We start from the raw sequence: 21,248 nt of genomic DNA, 5'->3' as shown, positions 1-21,248 counted from the left end.
GAGGGACTTACAAAATGTTTTTTGGATTTTCTTTTCCCTGGTCGCTGACACTGACCCATCAACAAACGAAAATCCGCATAAAACACAGATATTTGACCTGCAGTATATACGCTTATGGGTTTCTAATGACATGGTTACTATTTGCTTATATTTTTCCTTATCCTGACTCATGCTCTTTTGCTTGTCTTCTTCTTCTTGCGAACATAGTGGAACACTTGTATCTCCTTATTTGAAGCTCCCTTCAAAATAAAATCACTAATTGGTACTCACCACGAGTTGCTTCCCTTTGTCTCCCCTGGCGGGAAAAGGTGTCGCCACCTTCTGCCCATGTGCTTCACTCTCTCCTTCTTCGCCCAGTGAGCAGGATGTGAGAGCGCGCCTCGTGTCTCCTTACACACCATATCTTTTGATAATCTCTTAGTTTTTACCTCTCATAGGTTACTATAGAGGTATAGCTAGTATCCTTTACTATTTGTATTGATTAATTATCGTATTTCTACTGTTTATTCACGTGTATTCGTGATTGTTCAGCTAGCTTTACGTTGATGAAAATCTGTACGATTTGTAGATTACGTTTTTCTGCCTCCGATCCACATGTAATATGCCCTAGTTGTTCTACGCCGTGTGCGTTTAATTCACGTTGCAGTTACTGCATTAATTTATCTCTTTCTGCATTTAATAAATATCATCTTTGCGTCTTAAGACGTGCTGCAGATAGATCACGCAAACAAGGGCAAAACATGGCAGAGAGTCCAGATATTCCATCCAGTCAGCTGCTAGCGATCGACCCTCTCCCACCTGCGGTAGAGGAACGTGGGACGCAGTCCGTTACCTCGAAGAAACGACCGGCCTCCCCAGACATCCCGTCATTGCAGACCAAGTCTAAGAGGGCCTCATCGTCGTCTCAACGCAGATTGAGGACACCCAGGGCAGCGCAGACTTCCAAAGGAAAATCTACGAAGACAGCGAGAGAACTTTCTCAGCCGAGATCGTTCCAGCAGCAGAATTGGGTCTCTACGATGATCAGCCGATAATCATCCCCGACTTACGGCAGAAGAAGCGACCGGTGTCAGCGACTGTGACTTCTGCAGAGATCACCATGCAGCCTGATGCCTCTACACCGACGTCAGACGTTATTGATGTGAACCCCATCGCAGAGAAGACGCCGACGACTTCGTCACAGATCATCCCAGAAGACATGATGCGGCAGATTATGAACATCATGGAGGACCACTACAAACTGCAGAAGCAGGGTCCGAGCCTTCGCGAAGGCTCCAACGTAGACAGCACCCCAGAGGCACCCCCCGTCAACGTAGCAGCCAAGACGATGTCACCTTCGCGAAGGAAGTCCCGGACCACCTTGACGAAGGACCTAGATGTACAGCCTTCGTGAAGGCCTTCGCGAAGGCGGGATAGATCATCACCATCTTCGATTTCATCTCTAGATATGGACTCGGACCATCAGACATCACGGAGGCCTTCGCGAAGGTCATATCATCGATCCCCCGGACCGGACGCAAATGAAGCTTCGCGAAGGCATTCGCGAAGGACATATGATTCCAGATCCTCATCATCTAGAAGAACATCGAGGGACTATAGAAGAGCTTCAGGAAAGCTATCAACGTTCACCTCACAAGTCTCCGAGAAGATCATCCCATAGACGATCTCCACTTCGTTCATCACCAGGTCGATCACCGTCCAGATCTCCACATAGAGCGCGCACAAGTCAACTAGATCGCCACAAACCTCATCAGATATACAGACAGCTACACGCAGTCCCGGTCGAAGAGCATCAACAATTTGTTAATGATGATGGTATTGAGGATGATGGAGGAATCATATTTTCTGATGCAGAGATACGGTATTGGATGGTCAATAACCTAGATCTCACATCACCATCTAAAAGTGGCAATACAGCAGACGATTTGATGAAGGAAGACGATCCAGATGCAATCACTCTACCCCGATCGACCCGATTATGCGCAGTGCCACAGAATCTAGATGCAGCTTTCCAGAAAGCTACGAAAAGTTCAGACACCACATCTGCCCAACTTTCATGCCAAAAGTTCTCCACGATAACATGGACTCCTTCTACAAAGCCCAGGACATCGATGAGAACTATAAGATCATCAGCGATGTAAAGAACAAGATTTACAAGATGGATGATCGCAAGTTGGCTCATATAGAAACCATGACGAGACGTATGTTCTTTGGGTTAAATAGATCTAGGACGATCAATGAGACTCTTATTACTAGATTCCGGGATTCCACGACGGAAGATGATAGAATGATTTATTCTGCCTTACTTATGCAAAAGAAAGATCAGCAGTTTTTAACGGATCATCTTACATCTGTTTCAGCAGCATTGACCTTAGCTCGTCGTCAAGGCCTCCTCGCTTCCTGTAATTGGGGGGAGAACTTTACAGCCCCACTTTACACAACCCCGTGGTCGACAACATCCATCTTTGACGGAGAAATCGACAAAGTCGCCAAGGAAGTCTCTAAGGATTCCAGGGAAGTCCTTATGATTAAATCGATGGACACACTAGCCAGCGTCATTCGTCAGACTTCACAAAGATACTCAGGCAGATCTATTCTTTTTCAGAAGAAGTCCTCCTTGGGGTACGGATAAGCATTAAAATGTCCATTTTAAATCCTACGACAGTTGTAACTATATTTTTAATAAAATATTTACAAAACAAAAAACTCGTTTTGTCTTGTGAGACCACCCCTACAGGGCCCCACCGGACCAACACAGCCAAGAGCAGGTAACTCTCGCCGTCTACCTCGTACCTCACTTTTCATGCTGTCGTTCTGTTGAATAGACGTGCGTGGTGTTCGTTTCGAGTTTGCTCTCCTACCGATACGATGAGTGTAAAAGAGTCTCAATCTGTATGTATGGTTCCTTTCTCTCGCCGCGGCGCTAGATGGACGCCATATGTGGATATTTTCATTCATCTTTTGTTGTAACTTTGCCGTGGGTTCTCTGTTTTCCAGCCATGTGGCAGGCAAAATGGCGGACCGCGATCGTGGTTTCCTTTGCTATATGTTCTTGGTAGCTTGTAGTAGGGAGTTCATATATTATGTTTGCATATTATATGGTAGGCTTGCCTAAATTCTCTTTCTTTTCAGCCTAATTTGTGGTAAGTCGTTGTTGAGTAATTTTGATAGTGTTCGCTTCAGTATCACCAACTTTACTCTATCACTAGTACACGCAGGGGTGGCTAGCCTTTTTCTGCTTTGCATTGTATGCTTAGTATTTAAATGGCTGTAGCTTGTAGCATTTATATATCGCCCGCGGCGGATTATTCTTGCTATTACTTGTGTTTATGTGTTTGCTGCTTCACAGTTCCTGCTAGTAACACTGGCGTGGTTCTGTTTGTTGCAGTTTAAGCCCTGTCGCGTTGTGCCATGCACACTACCGCCACAAGATGGTTATAAAGTGTGCCTCTGGTGTTTAGCCGAGGACGCCACTTTCACGACGATCAAGGATGCTCATAATAAACGCTTTTAAGCGCCAATATTCCTGTTACATTATGTTGTATTATGATACATATTTCATACGCTTACACACAACGCGGGCTCATAGGCCGAGGTTGTGGTTTTTGTCTGGGTTTCTGCCACCACGCCAATTCTTTCTTCGACACGCCAGATGTTATGTTTTTCACTAATCTGCTTCCAGGCGGGGATAATATTTGATAAAAGGTTTCTAAGGAAATCCCTTTATCGCTTCCCCGCAGACAATGTTGCTGACTTAAATATGACTCAATTTGCTTCACTATTGCAGCAACATATTCTTCAACATAATGTCAATTCGATGATTGATAGCGCTGATGTCCGGGCTCCGTAAGGAGCTCGGCTCGCAGTGTTGATCTCGGCGTAAGTTCACCAGGTGTCGCCTGTGGTGAAATTCCGCCCGATTGACACGGTGCTGTCTGGGTTCCGCAAGGAGCTCAGCACGCCTGTCGCCGGGTGGATCGGACGCATCTGGGGGTTGGCTGCGCCCGAGCTCTGGCTCGAGAACGCCCCCTCCCAGGCAGCTTGATCCTGGCTTCGCTCAGGTGATGGTGTGCCTTCGGCACCTTGTGGCTGACCTAGCTTCGGGCTCAGGTTCGCCACGGCTTCGCGCCGGGCGATGCAGGTTTTGCCCTGTCTTCGCCTGGTGCCCTGACTGGCGGTCGCCAGGCGCAGACCAGCTCGGGGACACCTCGGCGCTTCGCACCTTGTGGCGACCTAGCTTCGGCTCGGGTTCGCCACGAAGCCTGGCCGGGCGATGCAGGTTTCGCCCTGCAGGTTTTGCCTTGGTGCCCTGACTGGCGGTCGCCTAGGCGCCGACCAGCTCGGGACACCTCGGGCGCCATCGTGGTCAGTCGGGTTGCCCGGAAACCTGTATATCGGCAGGTTCCTCTCGCGCTCGTCTGGGTTCCACTGAGCTGCCGATCACCTCGGCGCGCCTAGGGTCTATCTGTGTCCACCAGGGGCAACCTGCATTGCCAGGCTACTCCCTTGTGTCTCGACTGCAGATCGGACTAGCACCGACCTGGGCTTCGCCCCGCACGAGCAGATCCCCGGCGCTGTTAGCTCAGGTCTCGCCTGATGTCTATCGATGCCCTGGCCAAGCGGCCGCTGAGTGTGACGAGTTGCCGATCACCTCGACGCGCGAGGTCTACCGCCTGCACTTACACCAGGGGAGCCCTGCATTGTCAGGCCACTCCCATGTGTTGGGGATCGGGTTCGAACTCTCGAACCACGACCCGAAAGCACTGACGCATATACATGTGTATGTATGGGTATTTATATAGCGCCATAGGCTATGTTTGACTATACGCCAGTGCGCTTTTGGAGAGTACTTGGGGAAACCTGATTTATCAGGCTACTCCTACGCAGCCTCGGGATCGGGTTCGGTCTAGAACAGCTGAGCTTCGCTCTGCGGATTCTCTGAACCCGTGGGTAGCCGACCCCAGGCTTCGCACTGGTAGGGCGCAGATTCCCCGACAACGGTAGTTCAGGTCTCGGCGCCGTAGTTCAGGTCTCGCCTGATGTCTATCGACGATTGACCTAGATGCCATTGAGTGTGCCGGTGTGACTGTCACCGCGCCGCCCGAGGTCTGTCTGAGTGCTTGTGAAACTTTGATTGTCAGGTTTCTCACATGTGCCTCGAATCGGGTTCAGGCTCGCACAGTGGACAAGTCGATTTGAGCTTCGCTCATTTCGCTACTTTGAACTTACCACTAAGTAGGTTCGCCCCTGAGGGCAAGTGCGAGATAGAATCGCTGCTGTGTTGCCGCAGGTGTTGTCCATGTCGACTACCCGAACCGCTGGAGTTCGCCTCCGGAGGGAAGCCTGCTTCCAGCACGCATCCGGACAAGGCCTCACACTCTACCGCCAGTCTGCCGTTGTTTCCCCTTCACAGCTCAACGCTGTATGCTCCACTCGCGCATCTCTCAGCTGCTGAGGAGCTGGTGGAAAGGGGAGAGAGCCGGGTGGAATTTTTTCGTCGGCGACTCTGGGCGGTATCTGACGGGGCAACTCTCATCTGGCTAGGGACTGCTTTGTAGCTGTGCCAGTCAAATGATGAGGGCGTTTATGGGCATATACCGGGACAGTTTCGAGGAATACGGAAGTCTGTTGAGCTTCGCTTACTTCCTCAGGTGCCCAGGCATCGGCAAACGCTAAGTTGCCGACTGCTGGGGTTACTATATTCTGCCGCGAACACCGGGCGAGCGCATTACACTCCTGTGTCGGCTTCCCGAGACGGCGACAATACTCGCGTCGAGATCCAGTCTTTGCTGGGGTAGGCAACCAGTGTGGTGGTTTCCAATGGTCAGGAATATGTGGGGTTTGACTCCACTTATTTCATAGTTGCCATTACTTAACGGAATGTTCAGACCCATTCTCATCTGAGAGCTGAACAAGTTTATAGAGGTACTGTCCTTCAAGATGGAGACACCGCCGGTGATCTCATCTGCCGAGACAGGGATTGGCGACGCCAATCGACCTCGAGTCGCTGCACTCTTTGTTCCATTGCACCCTGATTTCAAGATTTACCTTCGGTTTCTTGTTTGACGGACGCATACCAGTTTCGTGGTGCTCTCCTTAGGCTACATTACGGTGCCAAGGGTGTTCACCAAATTGAGGTTTATTACAGCTCAGATAGCCAGATCGCAGTGCCGTGTTGTCACCCGCATATAGGCGACTGACTCATCGTGGTTTCAGATAACTGTTGAGTCTCGACCTCACGATCAGTTACTTAAACTGGGCGGAATTGTCAACCTCACGCAGTCAGATGGACAGACGCCAGGCGCCTCTCCGAGGGTCCCCACCCCTGGAGACACCGCCGCTCTCAGTCCAGCCAGATACATCCCTACCGGTTAGGGCGATGTTCTGGGTGACCTGCAGCCTCTTGAGACGGTCACAACCTGCACATCAATGTGCTGGATTTGACAGCAGTCAGGTTGGTGTTCGATCCCCACGCCGATTCAATTACCTCTTCGCCAGACATTCTCACTTGCACGGGCGCCACACCAATCCTCGGATTCACTGGGTGGCTTGGCCTCTGTCGGGTATAACACACGGAATTCCTGCAACCGCTGCAGACACAATTCTGCCTGGGATTCGACACCCGCTCAGTGTGTTGATAGGTGGGCGCTACTGGTGTGCAGAAAGGGGATTTCATAATCCCTATTCTGCGGACTTAGTTCGATATTGGAGTTACTATAACCTCGCTTTGGTTGAGAGCCTTATGACCTCCACCATTGCCGGTACTCCATGGCTATTTCCACGCTTCACACCTCGCTCGATGGTGCTCTGCCTAGGCAGCATCCTCTCGCGCACATCGCGTCAGTAGCTGGCATGAGCAGGGTTCGACCACCGTCGGGCCACCCAGCCCACCTTAAAATTGCCACTTATTCACAAATGGCTGTCTGGCCCTAATTTTTCAAGTATATCGCCTCTCACTTCACTTGTTGACGGGAAGACGACTTTTACTTGTTGTGGTGAACTCTGGTAGAAGGGTCGGGTACATCCATGCGATTCCCACTGACCCGACACTGACAGTATTTTATACTGATCATGTCCGTGATTCGACTCGGATACCTACCACTCTCAGTGCGATATTGCTTTCCACGCGACTGCTCATATCGCGACTTCCACCCCTTACTCAGCCTTCCGCGACTGGGGACCAATCTTTCGATTGCTCACCCGCGCCTGTCACTTAACGAACGAACAAAAGGGATCCGTGACGGGTACCCATGTGTGCTGTTTGGTGGCGGAAGACTGGGGAGTCTGCTAGCAAGCGCACTTTATCTCGCTGGCTTGTTTCCGTAATTGTATGGTTACAATGATACGGTTTACCTCCCCGAGGGGTTGAAGGCAGACTGGTAGGGCAGATGCCGCTTTGTTGACAATACACAGCCGCACTGCTCAATGAAGAGATCGGTTCTGTCGCTTTTGGAGCCAGCAGAACGCCTTCATTCGCCATTACCAACTTGACACGCATTCTAAGGATCGTGCTCGGTTCGGTCTTTCGGTTCTCCCAGTGGAGAGTGACTCCGCCACCCTGACCAAGTTAGTAACTGGTCATTGGTATCGGTTCTGTGTTCAATGTCGATATATTTCATATCACTACATCGTATTAACCTTACCATCCTTTCGGGTTGGGTCGGTTTGGTGTACATACGCCCCTTTACGCCCCTTCGAGGGCGCAGGTCCGCTTTGAACGCTTTAACCAGTCATATGTTATTAACCCGCCTTGCGCACGGAATTGGGTGCTTAACCCCACGGGCACTGTTTGGTATGCCTCTCTTCGAGCGCATGTCACGCGACCAGGTTAGTGTAATGGTGAGCCAACATATGTTCGGCCACGCTTTCGCTATTCAGGGATTTTGCACGCTTACAGTTTTTCCTCTTCCCGAGCCTTCGGTATTTGGGAGTCTGTGTTAATCAGCTTTGTGGGATGGTGGCCTACACTTACCCTCCTCACCGAGAGTGTTTTGGTGGGGTGTTTTCACTGCATAATGCATGGCGCTTGTACTGCTCGATTTCAGAAAGTTTTAGCGAGGCTAATAATTTCTCTGGGTTTTATCGAGGTCCCGCTAGCCCTCTTCCAAACAGGGGCTGCATCTCGAGCATTAGTTTGCAGTACTTATTAGCCTCGACTCCTGGGTTATTGGCTTTGTAGCGCTTTAAATTTTTTACGCTTTCCCTACCCTTATACCTCTCGCCACGATTGTCTGGCTGGGGCTATATTAGGGTTGGGAGTTGTTTCGACATGTCCCCATACATTCCTTCCATTGTAATGGTTGGGGCGGGTTTTATGTCATTGATATTGAGCCAATTGACATATAAGCTTGGGCTCTCTAGTTCTCACCGCCTGATTGACATCAGCGTCAGGTGGCTCGGTGTTTTCTATTCCCAGATCGGGTTGTAGATTTCACTCCACCACGGGTTTAGTTGTTGCCAGACAGAATGCCACCCCGCCTCAAATATCTTTGGGAGTCTGTCATATGCTTATATGTACCCCAAGGAGGACTTCTTCTGAAAAGAATTATACAAACCTGTAGAGGTTATGAATTCTTTGAAGAAAGTCCTCCTTGGGTACGCCACCCTCCCCTCATTCTGTCTGACACGCTCAGCATGAAAAGTGAGGTACGAGGTAGACGGCGAGAGTTACCTGCTCTTGGCTGTGTTGGTCCGTGGGGGCCCTGTAGGGTGGTCTCACAAGACAAAACGAAGTTTTGTTTTGTAAATATTTTATTAAAAATATAGTTACAACTGTCGAGGATTTAAAATGGACATTTTAATGCTTATATGTACCCCAAGGAGGACTTTCTTCAAAGAATTCATAACCTCTACAGGTTTGTATAAATTTCGAGGTAAAGATTCTTTTTCAAAGTCGCCCATATGGCAACTATAGAGGAGGATCAGGAAGAGGCAGGACACCCAGAGGTTCCCGCAACTATAGACGCTGAAACACAGGTTCGAACGACTGAAGTCTTCCACCCCAGCCGTTCCAGTACAGCCAGCACAAGTGGGTGGACGCCTCCAACTACACTGGGAAAACTGGGGAATATTGCAAGACCCTTACGCCTCCAACATTCTTCAACACGGATTTCAGATCCCCACTACAGGCCAAGCCTCCGCTGACAATCAAACCCCCAAGTTCGATTTACGCTTAACAACTACCAAAGATAAGAGAGGCTGTTTCATCACTCCTATCCAAACAGGCCATAGAAGTAATAGATCAAGCAAACGTCGAACCAGGTTTCTACTCCCCAGTTTTCCTAGTTCCCAAGAAAACTCCACGGAGAAATACAGACTCATCTACAACATGAGCTTTTTCAACAAGAATTATCTCACGAAACCACCGGGTTTAGCATGATACATTTACCTCAGTTACGCCAGATGATTCGTCCTATGGACTACATGGGCAGCATAGATCTACAGGATGCCTACCTGCACATCCCCATTCATCCCGATTCCAGGAAATACCTACGATTTACTCTAGAAGGGCTACATTACCAGTGGAAAGTACTCCCATTCGGAATATCATCAGCCCCCTGGCTTTTCACGAGGATAACGAAACCGATTATCATATTTCTACATCGTCAAGGGCTACGCAGTGCGTTTTACCTCAACGACGGGATACAAGTAGATCAAGATCCACAGCGTCTCAAACTACAGTTAAATTACATCATAAAGCTACTAACACAACTAGGTTGGTTAGTAAACTTACGCAAGTCGGACCTAGTACCATCGCAAGACCTGCAGTTCCTAGGTATTCGATTCATCACAAATCGCAACCGTATTATGGTACCAGAAGACCGTTGGCTCAAGATACAACAGACCATTCCACCAGCTCTACTCTCTCCGTTACCACTTCGACAATGGCAGAGCCTACTAGGTCTTCTCACATCAGCCCAAGACATGACTGTCACAGGCAGATTACAGTTACGTCCCCTACAGGTCCTCATCAACGCACATCTCAACGATGTACAACCATTCAGTCTACCAAACATCTCAGACCTCATCTACTATGGTGGACCAAGAAATCGAATGTCTCATGGCGGGATTTGTTTAGCAGAGCAGGAATACAAAACCCATCTGTATGTAGACGCTGCGTCACTCCAAGGTTGGGGAGCTCATCTCACCAACCACACGATATCAGGATTATGGAATCAGCAAGAATGCAAACTCCATATAAACAGTCTAGAAATGAAAGCTGTAATCAACGCCATTCTACATTGGAGCACATTTCTACAAAATGCGCATCTAATGATCCATACAGACAATTCGACAGTGGCGTTTCTACATAAACAAGCAAGGCTCAACGAGATCGATGAACCTTTTGAACCTAAGCTTTCAACTGTTCGATTTAATACAAGATCTAAATCTACATGTCAGAGCAGTGCACATTCCCGGAGCCAGAAATATACTAGCAGACGCTCTCTCTCGGCCTCATCTACCATCACCAACAGAGTGGATGATCAACAGGGAAATATTTGCACAGATAATCAAGCAATTAGGAGCGCCGCTAATAGACCTATTCGCCACGCGATTCAACAATCAGCTACCGACATTTGTGTCACCAGTCCCAGACCCCAAGCTTGGGCAACGGACGCTCTAAGTCTATCATGGAAGGCCTCAATGCGTGCACGTTTCCGCCGCCAGCAATAATACCTCAAGTATTACAGAAAATCAGACAAACACAGAGCCTACAACTCACTTTGGTCGCGCCCTACTGGCCGGCCAGAACGTGGTTTCCCACACTAATTCAAGAAATCGGTCAACCAGCACTGGAGCTACCCAAGCGCGCAAACCTGTTAATTCATCCTCACACCAAACAAGTGCACGGAAACCCAGCAATGTTCCAACTACACGTATGGACTGTATACAAATGTGTTTAAACAAGAGAGGATATTCTGCCAGGGCGGCAAAAGCAGTCACGCTTGCCTTACGTTACTCAACTCGTAACTTGTATGACGACGACAAGTGGCACAGTTTCGAAAATTATGCAGCAAAGAAAGGTTTTACAGCAAGAGAGGCTTCACAACCTCAAGTGGCAGACTATTTGTGTTACCTGCGCCAAAACAAACATTTAAAAGGTTCAACGATATGAACATATCTTGCCGCGCTTAGTTCTGTAATCACCATGAGAACGGGTGTCAAATTAACAAGATCTCCAGAGTTACTGGCCTTACTACGAGCATTCCGATTGAGGACCAAAAGCGGAAGTTCCACTTCCAGCTTGGGATCTGAATGTAGTGTTACAACACCTCACGAGTGAGGTCTATGAACCTTTGGAATCAACAACTTTTGAATTTCTCTCACAGAAAACACTGTTTCTGCTATCTCTAGCCACGGCAGCAAGAATGTCTGAAATTCACGCTCTGGATTACGAGAGGATACAGTTTGATGACAATCATAACACAGCGCACCTCGGATTAAGATGGGATTTCATCGCTAAAAATCAACTGCCAGGTCAACCAGACAGATTATTCCACATCCCGGCGCTATCCTCTATTCTCGGATCACAAGATACACAAGACCTATCACTGTGTCCAGTAAGAGCGCTCAAAGTTTATTTACGACGATCCAAAACAAGGAGAAGTTTTCTCAAACGTTTATTCATCCCCTTATCGCCTACGAATCAAACAGAAGTGTCACGGACCACAATATCTATTTGGATAAGGACTGTCATTCTCCGTGCCTACAAGGCAGCAGGCTTGGACCCACCAACAGCATCAAATCCACATGAGATCAGGGCACTGGCCTCCACCCTCGCCCTACACGGTAACTGTTCCTTGAACACGATTATGGAAGGATGCTATTGGAAATCTAACATGGTATTTGCTAATCACTACCTGAGAGACATCACTACAGAAGATGTCTCTGGCATTCACCATTTCGGACCACTGGTCCTCGCTCAGCAACTGACAGTCCCTCGTAGGCGTTAAATATTATCCTCACAAGATTAATATGTATTTTATACATACTTATCTAGCTTATAACTCTACGGAGTTTTAGGGCTATGTATATATGTTCAGCTTAAGTTATTCAACTTTAAGCATATACTTTTGATATATTCAATTTCAGTGCCTCTATCAGAGTCACCTATATATATATATATATTATATGTATTGTTCAATATATTCATAATGTAATTCCCCTTTAATGGCTTTATATAACCTATGGTTTTTATACAGGAAACATCCTAAATCTAAGCCTTCATGAAGTTCCCCGTGAGGGATATTACAGTATATCTATACAAAATCACTAATTATAAATCCAAAGTATTCTGTTACTCCCACCTCCGTTTCCGTAGGATTCTACAAGCAAAAGAGCATGAGTCAGGATAAGGAAAAATATGTAATTTTTGGAGTAAAATTGATATTTTATACTTATCCTGACTCATGAGGTTAGCCCTCCCATCCTCCCCACATAACACTTTGGATTTCCCTGTAAGTCCAAGTGTTGGGCTCACAAAATCAGGAGAGAGTGAAGCACATGGGCAGAAGGTGGCGACACCTTTTCCCGCCAGGGGAGACAAAGGGAAGCAACTCGTGGTGAGTACCAGTTAGTGATTTTATTTTGAAGGGAGCTTCAAATAAGGAGATACAAGTGTTCCACTATGTTCGCAAGAAGAAGAAGACAAGCAAAAGAGCATGAGTCAGGATAAGTATAAAATATCAATTTTACTCCAAAAATTACATATTTTTGCAAGATGGCATCCTTGAATATTGACGCTATTTTCAGCAACTGTTTACTCATTGCGTGTATCACTCGGAAGCGATCGTGTGGAAAATAGCATTCAGAATCGTTCAGGTTTTGGAGGTAAAGGTTCAAACGGTATGTGCGAATGTTAACTTTCGCGATTTGGTAAGCTGTGTGTTGATTGGTCAGTCCAAAAGGTTAGCTGACGTGACCTTCTATAAGGTTTTGTTAGACTCAGTATAGCAGTGTAACGAATAATACTGAGCCTAAGTTTACTTAGAATGTACTATTATAATGACGACAGCTATATCTACTACCACCTCCACCAGGCACGTGAGCATGCTGACTCGTAATTTGTAGCTTTGGTCCAATGGACTTTCATGTCTTGTTTTACTATTGATGACCTAGTCAGTTCTGGATGAGCGTTCCATCCTGGAAGGTGTTTGTCACAGAAGTCAATGTGATGTGTTTTCCAGGTTGACAGAAATAATGTCAAAAGGGAAAGATGGAGACCCTCTGAAGAAGTTGCTGGTTCCAAATTTAGGTAATGTTTATCATTATCACCCAGTTAGGGGGCAAAATAGATCTGTAGTACTAGGAATGCCTTTGTATTGTAGTGTCAATGCAACAGGAAACTTTTCATGTTCTTGCTGCATCGAGACAAGCTTATGAATTTCAGTGTAAAATTAAAACTGCATTTTTACAGACTTGGGTACATTTCTTAAGATTACCTTGGTTAATACGGGAAAAAGAGACGGCAAGAATTTCAGTTTTAAACATCAGCCTTGTTGTTCCCCGCCGGAATGGGGGGTGGGATGGGGTGTTTTCTTGGGTGGGAAGGGGAACACAATGTTTTCAGCGGCATCCGTTTCTTGTTAACACGATATCTCATGAACTGTTGTACCCAATGTCTTCAAGTTTGGTGACAGCCTACGTTGGGGGGATTACCCAGACAACAGTCATTCTTCTTCATAGAGATCGTCCTTGGGGTACATATTATGCATTCCAAGCTGAAAATGTCCTGTGACAGTTGTATCAATGGTTTTTGAATAAAAAGATTGTACAATAAATAAACTCTTTTATTTATTATACGGCCCCCATCTCACGGAGTTACCTCCCATTGCGCAGGCGCACCAACTGGGTAAGCACCTAGGCCCGTATCATCATTCCTTCTGCTGTCACTGCCCCTAACAGACGCATGTGTCGAGCAGAGCTGACCCTTCCAGAACGAAAAAGAATAATGTCTGGAACACCACCTGTATGTATGGTCTTATTACCTTTGCAAAAGGAACAGTAAAGCTTTGCGGTCGGTTGTTTCATAATTGTGACTTTGTATTAATTATTTTACGCTAACTTTCCCGTGGTTTACGCACATGTTGCTCTGCCATGGCGGGAAGTTTAGCGTGCCACGTGGTTGTAATATTGCGTATTGAACCAACTATTTCTTCCCGTGGTAGCCTTCACGTATTTTTCAATGTTTTCTACGTGTATATATGCTGCTGGTCCGCCGTTAGCTACATGCTTGCGTGTTTGCTTCCAGGCGTTTTCCTCCTGTTCGGTCTGTGGACAAAGTATTCCATCGGGTCGACAGGCACGCACGACAAATGTATTGTCTGCCTAGAGAAGACCGGCCATGAGGCCGAAACCTGTGAAATTTGTATGGGGTTTTCCCCCCGGGCTCAGAAGCGGAGGGCTGCCGATACTCTCTTTTATAGAGAGATGCGGGAGGCGGGAGGGGAACTTACCCAGGTCCCCCCGTCTAAGGCTAAAAAGTCTAAAGGGAAAAAATCCCGTAGCCAGTCCCCTGCTCCCGCTCCTGGTAGCGGTTTTGACATGACTTTAATCACACAGATGTTTCAGCAGCACGCAGACTCGATGAGGTCCCTCGTTCATGAGTCGGTTGGAGGACTCCGGCAGGAGTTCCTCGCCCACTCTGAGCGTGGGGCGGAGAGTCTTGGGGGGGGATCGCCGAGCCCGGCTCGATCCCTAGGCCTTGAGGCGTCTGTCGACCCGTTGCCTCTGGCTTCGGGTCCGGACGCCTCGGCTGCCCCGGAGAGGGAGGTGCTCCCAGTCCCCCTCTCGGAGTTGGCGCAGGGACTGTGGATGATTCCTGGGGTTCCGATCCCTGCGCCCTCCCGCCCCATGAGAGCGGAGGCACCAGTTCTGCCTGGTATGCCTCCAGCGTCTCGGGACCGGGGTCCGTGCACGCCTGCAGGCACTGACGCGGGGCACTCTGTCTGCTCATCCCTCTCTGTTGTTCCTAGTGCTAGGCCGCCCACCGGGTCGGGGTTCGGGTCCTCTTCGCGAGGAGACCCAGCCTCAGACTTGGGCTCGGGCGCCGAAGTCGATGGATACTGGGGAGGTCGAGGAGCAGGAGGGTGCCTTCCTGTTTCTCTCGGCTCTGCGGGAGGTCAGGCAAAGTGATTGCCGAGTACCTACCCCAGGCCGCGGTGCCTGTTAGCAGCTCGGACTCGGCTGAGTTCCGCTTGCCAGGCGAGGCGTTTGCCCCTAGGCAGCCTACGCAGACGCAGCTCCGCATTCTTCCATCGTTAGTCCAGGACGTGGTCGATCCCCTCTTGTCTGGTTCTCGCCTCCGTTTTGACTTGCCGGAGCTTGTCCGGAGATACCAGCTTGGGGAGGATTCCCTGTTCGTGGTACCTATCGTGGATGAGTGTGTTTTCACTTCAGTCGCCTTGGGGGGAGGCTCGGCTTCCTCCGGAGCAGCTCCGGCTGCTCGGCAAGGGCGTGTGACTCCACCGTTTGCCCTCGCGGGCGCCCCCCTGCGCATGCGTACCGTACCTACGAGGAGGTTTACAGGAACGCTATGCAGCAGGTCAGGGTGGTGGTCCATGAGGCCTACCTCACCTCGATTCAGAGGTCGGCCCTGGAAGCGGAGGGGCATGCTGGTGACGTTTCACCGCATGTCGTGCTACTCCGTCAGTTGTCTGAAGTGCAGGCCCACCTCGCTCGCGACTCTTTGCGGTCCGCTGCGTCGACGGTGATGTGCGCAGTCATGGGGATGCGCAAGCTGTGGCTGTCGACGTCTCGTTACTCGGCAGCGACACAGCAGACCTTGCTGGCCCTCCCCTTCCGTCTGGGAGCGACCCTCTTTCCAGGGGCACAGCAGGTCATACGGGAGGCTGCCGCTGCAGCTACCTCCTTCAAGGTCTCTAAGGCCTTGTTGGAGCACCCGCGGGTGTCTCGCCCCCGCGCTCCCGTTCCACCTTCCTCCGCTGGAGTGCAGCCTATACCCGAGTCCGCTGGCTGGCTTCGGCCGCTTGGCAGGGGTAAGCGGAGGCACAGGTCCGCCAAGGGTAAGGGCAAGGAGCAGTCCTCGACTAGCTCCCAGCCTTTTCGGGCGCCGGGAGGTCTGCCCCGACCTCCCGTTAACCCATCAGGCTGTCGTTCAAGCCGTGTGTCACGCCCAGTCAGCTCCGCTACTTGGGACGACGCACGCTCTTACCCGACGTCCCAGTGGGAGGCCGCCTCTCTCTATTCCTGCCGGAATGGGAGAAGGCTACACAAAACACTTGGGTGCTGTCCACCATCAGTGTAGGCCATTTACCACTGTGGAAGCGAGGTCCGCCCGACTTCACCGCATACGCCGCGACTCGTGCCGCCATGTCAGGCAAGGGCGACATATTGCGCCGACGGTTCAGGCTCTGCTGGACAAGTCCGCAATCGAGCGATTCCACCGGAGAGGAACAGGCGGATTTTACTCCACGTACTTCCTCGTCTCCGAAGAAAGACGGCGGGTTCCGGCCCCATTCTCAACCTCAAGGGGTTGAACCGCATGCTCTCGGTACCATCCTTCAAGATGGAGACACTGCGCCGGTGATCTCATCTGTTCAGCCCGGCGATTGGCTCACGCCAATCAACCTAAAGGATGCGATTCGCATGTGCCCATACATCCATCGTTCAAGCAGTACCTTCGGTTCTCTTACGACGGGATGTGTTACCAATTCAAGGTGCTCCCCTTCGGCATATCGACTGCCCCAAGGGTGTTCACCAAGCTCATGTTAGTCCCGGCTACCCTCGCCGCTCGCTCGCAAGGAAGGCGTTGTTACCCTTACCTCGACGACTGGTTGCTCGGAGCACTAACACAGCCAGCGAGCCTAGATGCTACTCACACAGTGATAGACATTCTAGTTCGACTGGGGTGGATCATCAACCTCAAGAAATCCGACCTGGTACCCACCCAGGACTTGGTTTTTCTTGGGGCGAGGTTCCAAACGCACAAGGATCTAGTTTCCTTGTCGCCCGACCGGATCACCAGAGTTCGGGAGATGGTGTCTTCGTTCCTCTCCCAGCCCCAGGCACCAGCACGGACTTGGCTCCGTCTACTGGGCCATATGGCGGCGACGATCTCTGTAGTGTGGCGGGCGCGGTTGAGGATGCGCCCTATACAGCAAGCTTTGGCGAGTCTGTGGGCTCACTCGGAGGACCTGGAGCGCAGTCTCACAGTCCCCGGGTGGTTGACACCTCACCTTCAGTGGTGGACCAATGTCGGGAATCTCACCAGGGGGGTCCCCTTGGAAATCCCGACGCCAGCTCTCACAGTTCAGACCGATGCGTCCCTCACGGGCTGGGGGGGTGTTCTGGGCAGTCTGTCGGTGTCCGGACTCTGGTCCGGCCGCTGAAGCCCACCTTCACATCAACGTGTTGGAACTGAGAGCTGTGCGGTTGGTTTTCGAAGCGCTTCAGAGAGCATGTCCAGGGCCAGGTAGTCCGCCTTCAGTTGGACAACCAGACGGCCATGTCGCATACATCCTGAAGCAAGGCGGCACGGTGTCCCCAGCGCCCTCCGGGAGGCGGGACTTTCTCCTCTGGTGCGACCAGTGCGCGCATTGTCAGGTACTCCCTGTTTATCTCCCCGGGCTGGAGAACGCGGCGCAGCAGACGCCGCTTCTCGCCGGATCCTGGCCCCGCACGAGTGGATGCTCGACAGGCAGATTTTCAGAGTTATCTCCCAGTTGTACGGGTCGTTCCAGGTGGATCTGTTTGCGTCCGGCGGGACGAATCAGACACCCGTGTTCTGCTCTCGAATACCGACCCAGGGCGCTGGCTGCCGACGCCTTCCTGCTGGATTGGACGGGCAAAGTGCTCTGGGCGCTCCCGCTGTTACCACTCATTCCCCGTGTCCTTTCACAGCTGTCCACCCAGCCAGCTCGGCTGCTTGTGCTACTGGCACCGCTTTGGCCGTCACAGAGCTGGTTTCCGTAATTCTCAGGTTTCTGGCTCAGCCTCCTGTTCTATTACCTTTACGACCGACATTCTCACTCAGAACGGAGCTTCCACCCAAATCCACGGATTCAGTGGGTGGCTTGGCCTCTGTCAGGTCTAGCCTCGAGGCACGCTGAATTCCTGCAGCAGTTGCAGACACAATTCTGGCTTCGGTAAGGATTCGGCAAACGCTCAGTATGAGGATAGGTGGTCCCGCTTATGCGCGCTGGTGTTCAGATAGGGGATTGCAGATCCCTTTTCTGCGGATTTAGTCCGAGTATTGGAGTTTTGCAAGCCCGCTTTGGAAGAAGGCCTGGCGGCTTCGACCATTCGCGGCTACTCCACCGCTATTTCCACTTTTCACACCCCTGTCGATGGTGCTCTTCTGGGGCAGCACCCTCTCGCATAGCCGCTGGCGCTGAACGGTTCGACCTGCTGTCAGGCTTAACCAGCCCACCTTGGGATTTGTCAATTGTGCTCGATTGGCTGTCCGTCCAACTTTCTCACACCTATCGGCTATTTCCATTCAGTTGTTAACTTGGAAGGCTGTTTTTCTGGTGGCGGTAACGCCTGGGCGTAGGGTCGGCGATTTACATGCTATGTCGTCCGACCCGGGCGCTGACTGTGTTTCACACTGATCGTGGTCAGTATTCGCCCCCGGATACGCATCGCCCGAAGGTCGATCACGCTTCCATGTGACAGCTCCTATCGAACTTCCCACTCTTACCCAGCCTTCCACATCGGGACCTCTGCAACGAGCACTCACCCGCTGGATGTCCGTGAAGACCCTCAAAGTCTATATCAAACTAACGCAGGGAACTCCGCACGGGTACCCAGCTGTTCTGTTGTTACGGTGGCGGGAAGGCTGGTGTGCCAGCGCGAGCAAGCAGACTTTGTCTCGCTGGCTAGTTTCGTATATTTGTGCCGCTTTATCAGGCTAAGGGCAAGCCTCCCCTGAGGGGTTGAAGGCTCACTCGGTCAGGGCAGTAGCCGCATCAAAAGCTTTTGCATCGGCACTCCCCATTGAAGAGATCTGCTCTGCCGCTATTTGGAGCCGGCCTAGCACGTTTATTCGGCATTATCAGCTCGATACGCATTCCCGTGAATCGCGGCGAAGCTTTGGCCGCTCTGTTCTCTCCAGTGGACAGTGTCCTGCCACCCTGACCAAGTGAGTCTTGGTTCATTGGTTTTGTTTGACGCTACTGTACAATACTGTGTGTTATTGACATGTCTGCTACTGGGAGCTAACTACCCACATTTCGTCTCTCTACGGAGTAATAGGTCGACAGTGAGCGGTTTTGACATTCCCCCTACGGTGCTCACTAATCGACACGCGGTGGGTGGGGCTTTGTTGACATTCGCACTACATGTGCTGCATTGCCTATGCTAACATATGGAGGTCGTCTTTGAGCACAAATCCTCCCTGTCAGTTCCCCTCCCATAATGCCTCTCGCGGAAGCGAAACTGGGACATGTGACAGGTGAGTGTTATGGCGTCTGTTCAATTTTTTCCCATTAACGATAGCTATTTGTGTGTGCTTGGACAGAATTCCTCCTCCCTGGCCTCCGGTCTTTGGGAGTCTGTGTTTATGCATAATATGTACCCCAAGGACGATCTCTATGAAGAAGAATTAACCAAACCTGAAGAGGTTTTAAATTCTTCAAGAGAGTCGCCCTTGGGGTAGGGCCTCCCGCCTCCCCGCAATTCTGTTCACTGATGTATTCAGCAGAAGGAATGATGATACGGGCCTAGGTGCTTACCCAGTTGGTGCGCATGCTCAACGGGAGGTAACTCCGTGAGGTGGGGGCCGTATAATAAATAAAAGAGTTTATTTATTGTACAATCTTTTTATTCAAAAAACATTGATACAACTGTCACAGGACATTTTCAGCTTGGAAAATGCATAATATGTACCCCAAGGACGACTCTCTTTGAAGAATTTAAAACCTCTTCAGGTTTGGTTAAATTTTGGTTACCTTGACCTTATTTTCAAGGTCGCAAGACAATTTGAACACTTTTCAAACTGTTGTTAATGTGATATCTCATGCACTGTTGTACCCAATGTCTTCAAATTTGGTGACAGCCTACATTGGGGGATTAGGCAGACACCAGTTGATTTGGGTGACCTTGACCTTATCTTCAAGGTCACCACGACACTGACCATTTTATCTCATAAAAAAATTCACCCAATGCCTTCAGTTATGTCGACAGCCTACATTCGGTGTTTATGCAGACATCAGTCATTTCAAGCATCTTGTATGTGACCAAAAATAAAAAGTAGTAAATGTTTATAAATATTCCATTCTTTAGCGGCGGGGGACATTGCCATATCAGTGGCAAACACTTGTTAATAATATTGAACATTGCATTGATTGATAGCAGAAGGGCATAGGTAATTTTTATCTGCACACTTACAAGTTAATGAATTCATGTTACTAATCATTCTATTGATACATTTTGATGCTGTTGCATCAATGTAATGGTTCTAATATTTCCAATCATTGACTTCCCTTCAGTGTACTAATTTGCGTGAGATAAAATATTTGAGTTCACTATATCAGAATTCCTTACAACTATAAAGTGTTATATCAGTCCTGATGTGGAATTTGTGGTAACCATAGTAACCTTGTGACTCTTTGTGCCAGGGAGAAACTGAAGTGATGATGTTGATAGATGTAACAGCCAGTGATTTTGTCACATATTGCAGACTATGGCCCAGCTGTACTGGATCACTGTCTATTGGGGGCTGGCTTCACAGAGAACTGTAGGATTGGTAAAGGCTTTGACATCTCAAAAGGTAAATTCAGTTACTCATCACTTGATTATTATTGATGAGTTCTTTGTCAAATATCCATGAAACGGCACAGAGGTGTTCAGATGAGAGTCGTACTTATATTCTTTGAGCTAGGTAGATGTCATTTCTCCTTGAGCTAGATTATAAGCAAAGATAATATTTTCACTTCCTGAATACCCAGGTTTCCTTTATGTATCAGTGTGTGCAACAGGCTTAGAGCTGTGTCCTGATATTTAAAGAATTTTAAGTATTTAAGGTATCAAAGCATGCTATTTCAGGCATGATAGTGACTGTACATTGACACTTTTTATAAGGTATTTTAAGTGCTGATATGTTTGTGATGTGTGTTGTTGTAGACATGCCCAAGCTGCTGTCAGCTATAGAAGAGGCTGAGGAAATGCTGCAGAACTTTCAGCAGGAACAGTGCAAGGTAGGTTGATCATTGGACAGATGTTACTCAAATTAAGTTAAGTACCTTGTGATTATATAACTATCATTAATCTGTCTTGCCATGCCGGTT

At 49.4% G+C, this 21,248-nt stretch overlaps 1 protein-coding gene across 1 annotated transcript in view; it reads left to right on the top strand.

The window, feature by feature from the left end:
• The window catches only part of LOC124255264 (nuclear export mediator factor NEMF-like), a 53,132-nt gene that overhangs the window by 6,638 nt on the left and 25,246 nt on the right, over positions 1-21,248 (top strand). Inside the window, exons 6-8 of the mRNA XM_046689123.1 lie at positions 13,188-13,255; positions 20,642-20,731; positions 21,085-21,158. Of these exons, the coding sequence (XP_046545079.1) occupies positions 13,188-13,255; positions 20,642-20,731; positions 21,085-21,158 (232 nt within the window). The remainder of the gene's footprint in view (positions 1-13,187; positions 13,256-20,641; positions 20,732-21,084; positions 21,159-21,248) is intronic.

Source organism: Haliotis rubra, unplaced genomic scaffold (assembly GCF_003918875.1).
Source record: "Haliotis rubra isolate DU_JTF1 unplaced genomic scaffold, ASM391887v1 Scf6, whole genome shotgun sequence".
In the NCBI taxonomy this organism is placed as follows: Eukaryota; Metazoa; Mollusca; class Gastropoda; order Lepetellida; family Haliotidae; genus Haliotis; species Haliotis rubra.
Note: the sequence above shows the minus strand (reverse complement) of the source record. Positions and strands in the feature narration are given on the sequence as shown.